The sequence below is a fragment of the Monodelphis domestica genome, chromosome 3 (genome assembly GCF_027887165.1).
Source record: "Monodelphis domestica isolate mMonDom1 chromosome 3, mMonDom1.pri, whole genome shotgun sequence".
In the NCBI taxonomy this organism is placed as follows: domain Eukaryota; kingdom Metazoa; phylum Chordata; class Mammalia; order Didelphimorphia; family Didelphidae; genus Monodelphis; species Monodelphis domestica.
Window position 1 is genome coordinate 266,677,761 of NC_077229.1, and position 13,761 is coordinate 266,691,521.

The window sequence follows — 13,761 nt, forward strand, 5'->3', positions numbered from 1 at the left end:
TTCATGTCATATATCAGGGTGTTTTAACCCTTAGTCACCAGTCTCCATGTACTGATTACATTTTTAAACCCAGCCCCACAATATTGAAAGGGGATACAGGAAAAGGTTTCTGATGTGGTCTGTTCCAGGAAATATGTACTATAAAAATTATCAGTGATGAACAATTTTTAATTAATTAGACATAGCATAATGAAAATAGCACTGGACTTGAAGTCAAGTAAGATCTAGGTTTAAATCTAACTTCTGATACTTACAAGCTGTTTAACTCTAAGCAAGTCATTTAACCTTTCTGAATCCTTCAGTTACTCATTTGTAAAATGGACATAATAATACTTTAGCGCTAGAGAATTTGGGTGAAAAGCTTCAGCACCACACAGAGATAGCAGTTTAAAACAAAACAATTTTTAAAGAACCTTAGTTACTGACCACAAAGAAAGGTGAAGAATAGTTGGCAAAAGGATCAGTCTTGACATGTGGCCCTCATTGCCCTTCGCCAAAGGTAGGACAAAGTGGGGTGGCTTCATATGTGGAATTTTGCAACAATTTCTGTACTCTAGTCAAACTCAGCTGCCTCTGGCTTCATCAGCTTTAGTATATATGCATTCTGAGGGAGGTTTGGCTGTACTAGTCACACTAGTTTCCACCAGTTTACAAATACCCACATATCCCTAAATCAGAAAGCATTGAGGAACAAATGAAAAAATTAATAATGAATAGAAATAATTGGCATTTGTAATAGGTTTCATATCATCCTTTCTTTTTGTATCCTCAGGACTTAGCATAGTGTTTGGCACATATTGGGGGCTTAAAAAATAAATCCTTGTTGATTTGATTGATTGATAGTATTTTCAAAGTGTACAAAGCACTCTACATTCATTTATCCCTAGGCCTTCAAAACAATCCTCTGGGATGGGTTCGTTGAGGATTTTCTTTCCATTTACAGATAAAGAAATTGAGATTTAGAAAAATTAAATGATTCGCCCAGGATCTCTCAGGTAGTGTTTGAGGTAGGATTTGAACACAGATCTTCCTGACTCAAGTCTAGCATGCTATCCACTTACACAAAGTCCTTGGTACATCTTAAAGTGGTCTATAAATGTTAACAATTAGCATTAGTTGAACCTGGGTTGAGATTTCACAAGCATCTCTTTTACAAGTTTTGCATTTCATATTAAGCAGATAAATGTAACAATATAACATGGATGAACCTCGGTACAGCACTATTTATTTTAAAAGAACTAATATTTAGCTTTTGTAATTGAAACAAATACATATAACTACAGCATATGAATAATGAATAAATTTGTTCATTTTCTCTTCTGTTTTCTTCTTTATGTATACATGTCTAGGTCCTAATTAGTACAAATAATGAATCCCATGAAATGGTTGAATTATTCAGATTTGTACTGCGTATTTCTATTGGGTTGGAATAAAAACTTTACCTAATTATAACTTTGAAAAGTGAGTTTGAACACAGGCAACTACTTTAGGGGATTCATTATTCACACTAATTGGGACATAGCTGTCAATCTATGACTAAACAGTTATAGATATACACATACACATAGTGATATGAACTCTCTCAGGCCAACAGAATTATGAGATTTTTACTTGACTTGCCAGGATTTTTATGCTTTTGTACAACTACTAGATAAACTTCAAGGAAAGCAATTGCATAATACCCTGACTGTGACAGTGCACGAAACTGATCAGTTCCATAGGTCTTATGGTTCCTCTATGGCATCGACTCAGAAACCCAATATTGCAAGGTTGAAATCATCGCATGTTCCTATTAACACATACAATTGGCAATATGTCCTCACTCACAAGCTGTTTGAAGTTAATTTTAAAAAGGCTCCTCTTTTTTACCAATATTGTTATTTTTAAATGTCAAGAATCAGATGTCTGGTGTTCAGAATTGTTGTACTGCTGCCAGTGACTGTCTCTGTTAGGGGCTGGAGCAGGGACATGGATTTGAAGACACTAAAACTGTTTAATTCTCAGATGAGATGTGGTTGGCTTTTATACATTTGGAATAGAGCATTTATGGCACATCTCAGGGTAAGTGCTAATTGTAGAGCTAAAGGTAAATATGAAATAGGACCAAAGGAGCAAAGGATGATTCTTTTTGGATATTAGCTTTTTGCTTAAAAATCGCAGGACTCTTGTCTCTTCTTGCCTTTATGTAAGCACTGTGTTTCTAGCAACTGGCATATGAAGTCAGTCAGAATAACAAGATTTTAGATTCCCAACTGTTAATCTTTTTTTTAAATCACCTCAAATCATGGAGTTTGCGTTCAGCCACAGCAGAAGCAGGAAAAGAAAAACAAATGCTCTCCGGTAGAAGTAGAAAGAGGAGGGGAAAAGGAGAGAGAGGGGGGGGAGAGAGAGAGAGAGAGAGAAAGCAAGCAAGGAGACAGAAGGAGAGAAAGCATTCTGTTAGAGATGAAATTTTAAGAGAGGAAAATGATCGACCTCTTTAAGGCTGAGTGGGTCTCTTCGGTTTGTGTTCACGTTTCAAGAAATGGAAGGAATGATCAGGTCTGGGCTAAACTCTTCTGTTCTTTTGCATTTTGTGTTACTGTGTTGTTGCGGGTATTGTCTTTTTCATTTTTGTTTCTGCTAAAACTAATGGGTTAGTCAGGGGAAAGTAGCTAGCAACTTAATGTGTGTACAGACAGTGAGAAAACAAGTTGGAACATCAGATAGCTTTAAACCAGTGTCTCCACAGGGACTTTTAGATAATATTTAATTGACACAGATGAGCTAGTAAAGTGTCATTAGAGGACATTATCTGTGCTAGGGAATAGAAGCAGGACGAGACGGCTTTCCAGGGCAGGAAGCTTGATGCTTACTATTTCTTTGCTATATGATTAAATATCCTAGAAGAGTGTGCTTTTCTGGATTTATTTTTTTTTTTTTGCCTACTTAAATAAGGCATCGCAAAAGATTGCTGAAAAATTCTTTATTGCAAGCATCAACAAAAGATTTTGTTTCCATTACCAGTATAAATTATAGCTATTTTAAAGTATCATGGTGCAAGAAATTCTCATCTTTGCCCAGTTATCCTTCTCTCCCCCTCCTCCCAATCTCCTGCCACCACACACACGTATCCCTCATTTTAGAGCAATTTGAATTGTATTGTGTTAGAATCTACTTAGGAGGAAATTCATAACAGTGTTAAACAGTTCTGAAAATGACTTTGACTGAAATGTTGTTTGTCTGCTGCTTTTTTTTCAAAGCCTTCAGCTAGCTTAGTTAATGTTTTTCTCTTCTCCTAATTTAAATTACCTTTATAGCACAGCAAATGAATGTCATGGTTCTTGGATATACTGGTTCTTTGGTTTATATGGACGACTCCCTGGGATCTTTCTACAATGGTCTTGGTAGAAATATCCTTTCCTCCTTCCCCAGTGAATAAAAAACCAGCTTACTTGTTATGAACTAAACTATGGAACCAGTACTCTGTGAATGAAATTTGAGGATATTTGATCTAATCCTCTGTTAGCCCTGTCCAGGGTCCTGTTCGTGTATGGTCTATATTTTTTTTTCCCTTAATCGTTAAATCCTATGGGAAACCAAGGGTTTGGAAAGGCTCAGCAATAGTTCAGAGATTAAAATTGTATGGGAGAGCCCTCTTGGAAGCAATCAATGTGAGAATTCATTATTGTTAGTCTCTAAATCCAGTATCCTAACTATGTTTTAAACAAGTTCAAAAGAAACTAAGATAAACCAGTCAGAAGTTTTCTAAATGCAATGTATTTTACTTGAGTCCTTGGGATTCCAATGAGTAAATGAAAGTAGATCATGAAGATTGATAGTAAGCAGTAGTAGAAGATACCTTGGTACCTGGCGGGGGTGGTAAAGGTAGGGGGGTTCTCTTTGTTCCCCAGATAATACAGGCTTTCCTCAGTTATGGAAAAAAAGATAAGTGTCTTGCACTGTATCATATTATATTTTAATGGGGGTAACATGCAAAAACATAGAACACATTTGTTCTCTTTTTTCTTTTTTTAATGTGCCCAGTGCTTTGAAAAACTCCTGGTAGCTAATGGCAAAGACATGCAATGTGGCTTGACTGATTTTGCTCCTGCAAAAGGATTCAGTTTTTCATTATATTGTTGCAGTATTGTTGGGGGAATAAACAACTTTTTGTAATAGCCTATAATAATGGCAGGTTCTGAGTTGTACAGATGATGATTTTTCTCAGACTGAAAAGTCTGAGATTCATGATTGTCATCCACTTGGCACCCTCAGTGGTACCACAAATCAAATCTATATGGTAAGGAATTAAAGGGGAAGATTCATTTCAGTCAGTCAAAGGTTACCAATGAGCTAGATCAGAAAAGTGTTAGTTCTGTGACTGATTTTATTGTGATTTCTATTATGGGTCTGAAAGGTTTTCAGACACAGATCTTTTCCCTTCCTGAGAAAGTATGTATGTAAATTGGACTTGCTTATTTACTTATCAATGGTGTTTTGCCTCGTATAACATTTCCTTCTTACCAACTTCTCTCCACCAGAAAACTGTCTCAAGTTTTGAACATCTGAAGCTAAATATGGCACAGAAGAAAATTTTGGTGGCTTTATTTCTTTAACTAACATATACTTAAACACATATATCTTGTAATACATGGTTTTTGTCTAAAACTCTATAATGAAATCTCTTTACAGGCAGAAATCTTGTCTTGTACACAGTAACTACATAGTATGGATATAACTAACTTCTACTCTTATCCTAACTCCCTCATCTGCCAAACTGAAGAAAGAGTATATTATATTTTCCAAGGTTGAAAAAAATTGTGAGTCAGGGTAATAGGAAAGAGGAAAAGAGCTGAGAGGCATGTCACCAACACAAAGACATTGTTTTTCTGTTACATTTGATACATTCCTTACTTTTACTCATTTTTATTCTCTTCCTTCTTAAAGAAAGCACTTGGGACCAAGACAAGAACTATTATGAGTCCCCTGATCTTCTAATTATAGGCATTTTCCTGAGAGTATCTCTGAAAATGGGATTTTTCCATTTACTGAAGTGCAATGAGAAACTCTACCCCAGTTCCATTTCATTACAAAATGAGTTTGGAGAGTAATACTCTTTTTAGGGGGATAGCATCATTTTTCTTTTCCTGGGCTTTCTTTGTCTCTCTTTATTCATTTGACAAGAAATTATTAAGCTCCTAATATGTGCCAGGCATTGCACTAAGAACTGAGACAAAGATGAAAATGATGTAGCTCCTACCTTCGAGGAACCTAAATCCTGCTGAAAATTTATATTTTGTTCCCCCAAGTTAGAAGACTTCAAAACTCAGGCTCAAAATGGGACAGCTTTGTTCTCATAAGTAGCATTCTATTAGATAGATAGATAGATAGATAGATAGATAGAGAGAGAGAGAGAGAGAGAGAGAGAGAGAGAGAGAGATAGAGAGATAGAGAGATAGAATGATGAAGCAGCTAGGTTGTTCCTATAATCTTAGAGAGGTTTGAAGCCTTTATAGCCCAATTCCCTGCTTTTACAGATGAGGGAGAGACTCAGAGAAGTAATATGACTTACTCCAAGTCACATAGCTGGTCAGGAATGAACTTCTGGGCTTCTTCAACTACTCATCTCTTCTTAAGATTAAAATTCTTTTACTGATAAAATCTGACAAAGCATACTACATGTTGCTTGCTTTCTTTTTTCTTTCTCTTTCTTTTCTTGTTCTAGAGCTCATTCACAAAATGACTAAAAAAATTTTCATGATTGAACATGAAAATCTATATCAGATTGCTTACTGTCTCAGGGAAGTGAGGAAAGGGTGGAGGGAGAAGGTGAGAGAGGATAGGAAGCAGGGAGAGAATCTGGACCTCATAATTATTAGAAAATAAATGTCAAAAATTATTTTTACATGTAATTAGGAGAAACTAAAACATAATTTAAAAAGAAGTAAGTGAATTTTTTTGGTAAATTCTGACTACAAATTGAAGGATGATTTTTTTCACTTTATTTTCCTTGTTTTTTTCTTTCAAATTGGCTAACAATGGAACTGTTTTGTATGACTTCATGTGTAGTTGATAATTTTCTATAATACTTTATTTTTATGATTACATGTAATAGCAATTTTTTATATTTGCTTTGCAAAATATTGAGTTGCCAGTTCTCTCCATCTCTTCCCTCTTCCCTGAAACAGCAAGCAATTTGATTTATGCTAAGCTTGTGTGATCATGCAAAACTTAATTCATATCATATTACTTGCCTTATATATTCTGAGCCACCTAGCTGTCTCATATCTATATCTAGAAGTGGCTGAGGGGCTGGAACTAGAGCAAGGGAGAGAATTTGGAACTCAAAATGCTTTTTAAATGGATATTAAAAATAAATTAGTGGATGAAGGGTGTTTTTTTAAATAAGAAAATAAAAATTTTTAGAAGACTAAAGTTCTTTTAAACACTAGCTTATGTATTCTTACCATACTCCCAGGTTGTTATAAGACCAAATGGAGAAACAACAATGACTGGAGTGAATGACTTGGAGGGAAGAAGACATGGGCTCAATCCCCTCAGAAATTGACTAGCTATAATAACTCTTGGCTTAACCTCTCTGGGTCTCAGATTCCCTCCTATGAAATGAGGGTGTTAGGCAAGATGGCTTCTAATTTTCCTTCAAACTCTAAATCTATGATCACATGTCAAAAATCATGCTTTTTTCTGTAAGTAGAAGGACAGAGGCACAGAAAGAGAAATTGAGAAATAGGTCAAAAGTCAACGTATATAAAAGAGGTCAAAAATTAAAAGTTATGTCTGCATGTGGTTTTGAAGGTTTAAAATAGGAAGGGGGAAAAAAGCTCAGTTCCCTAAATTACCTGTGATTTGTAAATACAGAACTGCAAATGACTGTAGGGTATTTTAAACTTACAAAAGGATGAAATGAGTATGGCTCCACAGCTCTCCTCCCATCAATCCTAAACTCCCACCTGCTTTATTGTGAGGAAGTCAAACCTCAAGAGGAAACAAAGAAAATAGAACAAATACACTGGGAATTGTGCTATCTAATCACCCACCCTCAGTGCCTCCCCACCCAGTTCAGGGTCTTTTTGAGGCAGAATGGTGAAGTCTGTTGTCACAATTTTTAACCAAGCTTCTACAGTTTGTCTCTGATGTGCACCCCTCCTGATAATCCTTACCCCCTTCCTTTACTAAGCTTTCAGTTTGTTCTCACTATTGGAGAGGACATGAGAAACTCATCCCCTAACAGATGTTCTTAACTTGGGTCCTTGAAATTTCAGGAGGTGTGCAGATAGATTTGGGGGTGGGGGGTTAAATGTGGACAGGGAAAAATATCTTTATTTCAATATAATTTTTCTTTGTACTCCTATGTATTTTATTTTATGAATTTAAAAACAAATATTCTGTGAAGGGGTCCATAGGCTTCACCAGATTGCCAAAGGGGTCTATGACACACACACACACAAAAAAGGATAAAAACTTATAACCTGCTTATAACCTCTCTAATGGAGTACTTGCATTTTATTAGTCAAGAAGAGCTCCTCAAAACCCAAAGGAACATGTTCCAGATGGTAGGATTTCAGGTATCCTGAACAATTGGTTTAAGAAGAAAGTAAGGGAAGCAAGTAGGTTGTGGTTTTCCCAGTCTAGACATATCTTCCTAAGAGTAATAGCATCACCTCCATCACCACTACCTTCTCCCAAGGGCCCTTTTACTCAAAGGACTTTACCAGCAACACTGACTTCCCACTTCCTCCAACTGTCACCCTTCATGTTCAAAAGCAACAAAAAATAGCTACTCAACACAAGGAAAGGTTGGGGAACCCTATTTTCAGTTGTTTTCAGTCTTCTCCAACTCTTTGTGACCTCATTTGGGGTTTTCTTGGCAAAGTTACTGAAGTAGTTTGCCATTTCCTTCTCTATCTTATTTTACAGATGAGGGAACTGAGGCAAAAATAGTTAAATGATTTGTCCAGACTCACAAAGCTACTAAGTGTCTGAGGCTAGACTTGAACTCCTGAAGATGAGTCCAAGCCAGGGCTCTATCCACTAAGCCATCTATTATTTCCTCTAATGTGACCCAAATCTGCAAGTTAGAACATGATCGTTCCACTGCATTATGGATGAAATAAATCCTAGACTGGATATTAAAGAAATGTAGGTCCTCTACCCTGTTCCCTCCACTCCTACACCCTACAACCAACTCACTCTTTGACTTTGGACAAGTTCATATGAACTAAAGATTCTTAACTTCTTTTGTGCCATGTTTCCCTTTAGTAGTCTGGTAAAGCCTATGGGTCCCTCTTAGAATTATATTTGATATCATCAGTCCTGATGAAGAAAATTTTAAATTTCAGTTAGAATTTAGAGAAAATAAACATGTAATTTTTCCCATTCAAATTCACAACCCCCTTGAGGCTGTCTGTGGACCTCTTGGCTCTAAATTATCAATACCTCAAATTTTCTTAATCAACAAATTAAAGAAACAAGGCTTGTATCTGCTTTTTTTCCTGTCTTCAGAAAGTGAGTAACTTATAGGTCATTATGCTTCTGGAAAAGAATTACTATGTAGTATCTCTCTAAAAACCAGTATTAATATGGTGAAAGTAATTATAATGCTGCCATAGTCTATGTCTACATGTATAAGAGAATAAATTCCCTTAGTAACTAAATAGACTAGAAAATTGTGATATAAGGGTAGCTATGTAGCTCAGTCAATTGAGAGCCAGTCACAGAAACAGGGGTTTCCAGGTTTGAATTTGACCTCAAATACTTCTAGTTTTGTGACCCCGGGCAAGTCACTTTACCCCCATTGTCTAGGCCTTACCACTCTACTGCCTTGGAACCAATTCACAGTATTGACTCTAAGACAGAAGGCAAGAATTTAAAAAAAGAAATTATGATACATAATATCTTAAATTATTTAAGATAACAATAATTGTCTAGTAGAGAGATTCATGCACTGGCAAACAGGAAAAATGACTGTCTTACACTGTGGTGACTTGAGCCAACTTATCAGACTACCTCAGGCAAAATGGGGACAATAACATGGACCTATGATTACTTTACTTGCTTGGGCTGGGGTTGGTGGCAATTACAGAAAGCTGGAAATCAAAGGAGGGAACATAGCGTAAAAGTGTTGAGTTCTTTTGAATATAATTGCTGTACGATTCCCAAAGAGTATTATCATCTATTTAGTATCCAAGTAGAAGGACACAACATGTTCCTTATTTTGCTAGGTCTGGCCTTCATCTAAACCAGAGTTAGGAGAAAAGAAGATGCTTCAGTGATGAAAAATGCCCTTCCCTATGAATAGGGCCAGCGAGGGGCTCGGGCTATCTGAGTTGGCAAGCAAACAACATAAAGCTTTTGCCAATAGGTGAAGAGAAAACAAAGAAGTTGATCTTTTAACAACTAAGAATGCCAGGGTCAGGTCTCCTATGGTTCCACATTAACCAAGGGAACACAAGCTCTGCTAGCTTCTTCAAGACCTCTGTTTGCTCAGACAATACCTGCTTTGGGGTTTACACCTTAGCTTTGTGGGCACACAGCTGCTTCATTCAAGTCAGCTTTGCTAAGTCAAAAGAACTCGCTTAATAAATGGGAACAGCGGTAGGGTTTCTGGTTGTGTGAGAAGCTTTTCAGCCCTGATCCACCCTGGACCATAGCTACCCTTCCACACCTCCTTTATTAAAGGGCACATCAGGTTCCCTAGGGATTGCTTCAGCTCCCAGCCCTGAAAGATGAGCATCCTTCAGAAAGCACAACTGAAAGATAATGGCAATCTGTATACCTTTCCTTCCTGGAACCTGTAAGTGCTGACTCACTAATTATCATGCTTAGAAACCTGGGAGAATTATTCTCAAAAGACTACAGAAATGGAAATGAAACCTGGAATAGTGTTTATTAGTTATCATGCTAGCAGAGAGAAAGCCTAGAATATAGGCTAAACCCAAAGGCTATGCTTTAACCAAAGCATTTTTCCTAAGTCTTTTTCTATTTGTGGATCATTTTGATGTTGACCACCATAAATGAAAAGATATATAAGAAACTCATAGAATTAATAGAAAAAGTTATACTTCCAAGAAGAAGCATTGGCCAAAAAATACCAGTTAGTTTATTAGTTATTCTAGCAAAATTTAAGGTGACAATTTTTAAAATCATAAAACAAGATACACATTTCAAATGCTCCTCAGCAGCCCTCATGAGACATTCTGTGTTCATCTGCTACTTCATCCCAGTTTATACATATCCACAAATGATGGTTAACAACTAGGACCATTTTCTTCTGTACTCATATCTCTAAGTTCTTTGCTTCTAATATAAGTGTAGTTTAAAATTCATTGTTGTACTGCTAATAGAAGGGCTAATCCCACTAATACAAATTGTACTGGTGCAACCATTTTTGAGTGTCTTTAAGATCATCTAGCCTAACCCATGATTTTATAGCCCTTCATAACCCAGGCCTATCCTACCTTTCCTAACTTCTTACATCTTGCTCCCCTCCACTTGTATTCTACAGAAGGGTCACTGGGCTTTTTTGCTGTTCCTCACTTGCAAAAAGGCATTCTAGCTATTGATCATTCACATTTTCACCATGCCTGGAATTTTCTCCCTCCTCATCTCTGGATCCTGGCTTCCCTAGCTTCCTTCAAATCTCAAATACAATTCCACCTTTTGTAAGAAGTCTTTCCTAGTTCCCCTTAATCCTAATGTGCTCCTTCTGTGATTATCTCCAAGTTACCTTTACATAACCCATTGGCATTTTATTGTTTTTATACTGTATGTCCTACTAGAACATGGGACAGTTTTTTGCTTTCTTTGTATCCCCTTCTCTTATCACAGTGCCAGATATTTAGTCAATACTTAATAAATGCTTACGGACTAGATGAAGAAACTCAAATATGCAGAGGTGAAGAAACTTGTCCAAAGTCCTTTGACTAAATATTGGCTCGGCTGAAACTCAAAATCAAGCCTTCTCACTGACAGTACAATCCAGTTTTCACGACATTGTACACCCTTCTGTAATATTTATTGGGAAAGGAAATGGAGGATTGGAAAAATGGGGGATAATGGGAGGTTTGTTTGGGGGTATGGAGGAGTTGAGGGGAGAGAGGGAATATTGCTTGGTGAGGCATGTGTGAATGTCTTGGTCCCTCTCATGTTGTTTTTGGAAACACTTGAGGAAAAACTAAATAGAGATAAAAATTGCCTTTGCCCTCATGGAATTTACAGTGTAAGCTAGTAAAAAAAGATAAGGCATAAAGTCAAAGTGTCATGATAAAAAGCATTATGTAAATGGATTAGAAGGTTTCAGAATTGCTGCTAGGCATCTGAGCATGAAGTGCATTACTTGAAGAAGGATCAGGAAAGCTCCTAGAGTGAGGCAGTGTTTGAGAGGAACTTTAAAAGGCACGTATGGATTCAACAGGCAGAGGAGGAAGGAAGCCAGGTTAGACTAGGGAAAAGTGCAAGCAGAAGCAGGAGAGCAAGGTCTTTAATGAGGTCAAGAGTATTGCAGTTTGACCAAGGCATGCATTGGGAAGTAGAGAATAAGATACGATATCTGGAATGCTTTGAACTTTACAATATGGACAACAGGGAGCCACTGAAAATCTTTGAGCAAAAACCATCATTCTGGCATCAATATGAAGGAAAAATTAGTGAAAGGGGGAAGAGTGGAAGAAGAAAAACACTACTGCAATAATTCAGGGGTTTCGTAATGAAGCTGTGGGCAGTAGAGGAACTATAGACAGAAAGATAGAATGGAGGAGAGGAAACATGCAAAAGAAGTTTTAAAAGAATTGAGTATATGGATTAGATATCAAAGATAAAGGAAAGAAAGAATATTTAAAGATAATGTCAAGATACTAAATATCAGAGAAAGAAAAATGATGATACTATAAACAGAAATAGTGATGTCCAAAGGAGAAAGAAGCAGACTTATAGTTGGGAGGGCAAATATAATACACTCAGTCTTAGAACATTTAAGGTATTGTTGACAGCTAGTAGAAAGGTAGAAATTCAGGACTGGAGCTCAGAATTGAAGAAGTCAGAATTGGAAATGCAGATTTGTAAGACATCTGCACAAAAGTGGTCATTGAAACTAATGATCAGGGAAAAAGAAAGCAAGGCCAAAGGCAGAGCCTTGAGGAACCTGCCTTTAATACATATTAGAGGGCTGAGAAGAGGACCCACTCTAGGACTAGTTGGGAAAATATGAGGAGAACCAGAAGAGCATAATAGTAGTCATTATTAATTACTATTAATAATGAATAATAGTGTGATGTTGGTATAATTCTAATTAATTATTAATAAACCAAGGCTATAAAAATATGAAAATCAGAAATGTATAATATTAGTATAAAATCAGTAGTATTAGTAATTATTAATTGCTATTAATAATTTACAATATTGGTGTAATGTTACTCTCTAAACCTAAAGAACAACCACTAGGAAGAGGTTCCTAGTACTGTCAAATGCTTCAAAGACACCAAGATAACAAAGAGTTTAAACAGAGCACTGGGAACAGAAGCCATGAAGAAACTGAGGAGAAAGTGAAGAAAGAAGCTTAGACATAGATGAAGAAAACTAATTTTAAACTTATTATATATTACGTATATAATTATATATAGTATACATTTGCCTCATTTCAATTTATGATTTTGTCTTGTAGGTCAAACAGAACAAGTCTAATCCCCATTCCACATAATACCTTTCAGATCCTTAAAAAAAAATTATCATATCCCCCTCAGTCTTCTCTTTTTCAAGATAAATATCCCTCATTCTTTCAGCTGATCCTCCTATTACATGAACTTAAGGCTCTTTAGTGTATTTGTTGCCATCCCCTATATGCTCTATAATGTATACAATATCTTTCTTTTCTATTAAAAGAAAACTTTCACCTTTTGTCTTAGAACCAACATTGGATTCTTACCCTAGGTAACACAGTTAGTTATCTCTGTGTCTGGCACTCTATCATTGAGCCTTCTAGCTGGCCCCTACAATATCATTATTAAACTATGACCCTCAGAACTGGACACAGTAAATGAGATGATGTCAGACTAGGGTTGAGTACAAAGGAATTATCACTCTTGACTCATGAAAATTATTCATCTCATATGTCCAAGATGTCATTAGCTTTTAGGGATTGCCACATCATACTGCTGACTCATGTCAAGGCTGCCATCCTTGGCATCTAGATCTTTTTCAGAAAAATATGTTGTCTAACCACATTTCCCCTGTTTTTATCCTGTTGAAGTTGATTTTTTTATCCTCATTAAATTTCATCAAATTAATCTAGTGCTCTAATCTATCAATATCTTTTTTTAAACCTCATATCCATCCAGTGTGTTATTGTATCTCCAAACTTGATATCATCTGCCAATATGATGAGCATGTCATTTTTAACATGGACAAGTCATTGATAATGTTGAACCGAGGGCCTGGCAGAGATCTTGAGACAATACCAGTAGAGATCCTTTGTTACTTTAATACTGAATCATTAACAACTTCTTTGAAACTAGACATTCAACTAGTCCTTAATCTATTAATTGAATCATCATGTCCTCTCTATCCATCTTCTCCAAAAGGATAGCAGGAGATAACAAATGGTTTGCTAAAATCAAGGCAAAAAATATCTACACTCCCCTTCAATTATCAGTTTATTAATTATTATTAAAGGAAATCAAGTGAGTCTGATATAATTTGTTCCCGAATCATCTATCCTGTCTCTTTGTAATCCCCTCTTCTTTTTATAAATTTTCATTAGCCATC

The 13,761-nt window shown here is 36.3% G+C and overlaps 1 protein-coding gene across 7 annotated transcripts in view; it reads left to right on the top strand.

The window, feature by feature from the left end:
- DLGAP1 (DLG associated protein 1) overlaps window positions 1–13,761 on the top strand; it is a 1,166,486-nt gene that overhangs the window by 737,372 nt on the left and 415,353 nt on the right. For 2 of the 7 annotated variants that reach the window (XM_007487661.2, XM_007487664.2), the window contains exon 1: window positions 2,372–2,541. The exons of 3 other annotated variants lie outside the window; for them this stretch is intronic. In XM_007487661.2, the coding sequence (XP_007487723.1) occupies window positions 2,467–2,541 (75 nt within the window). In that variant the 5' untranslated portion in view covers window positions 2,372–2,466. Of the gene's footprint in view, window positions 1–1,755; window positions 2,062–2,371; window positions 2,542–13,761 lie in introns of those variants that run through there. 2 more of the 7 variants (XM_056820790.1, XM_007487660.3) reach the window with 2 other exon arrangements.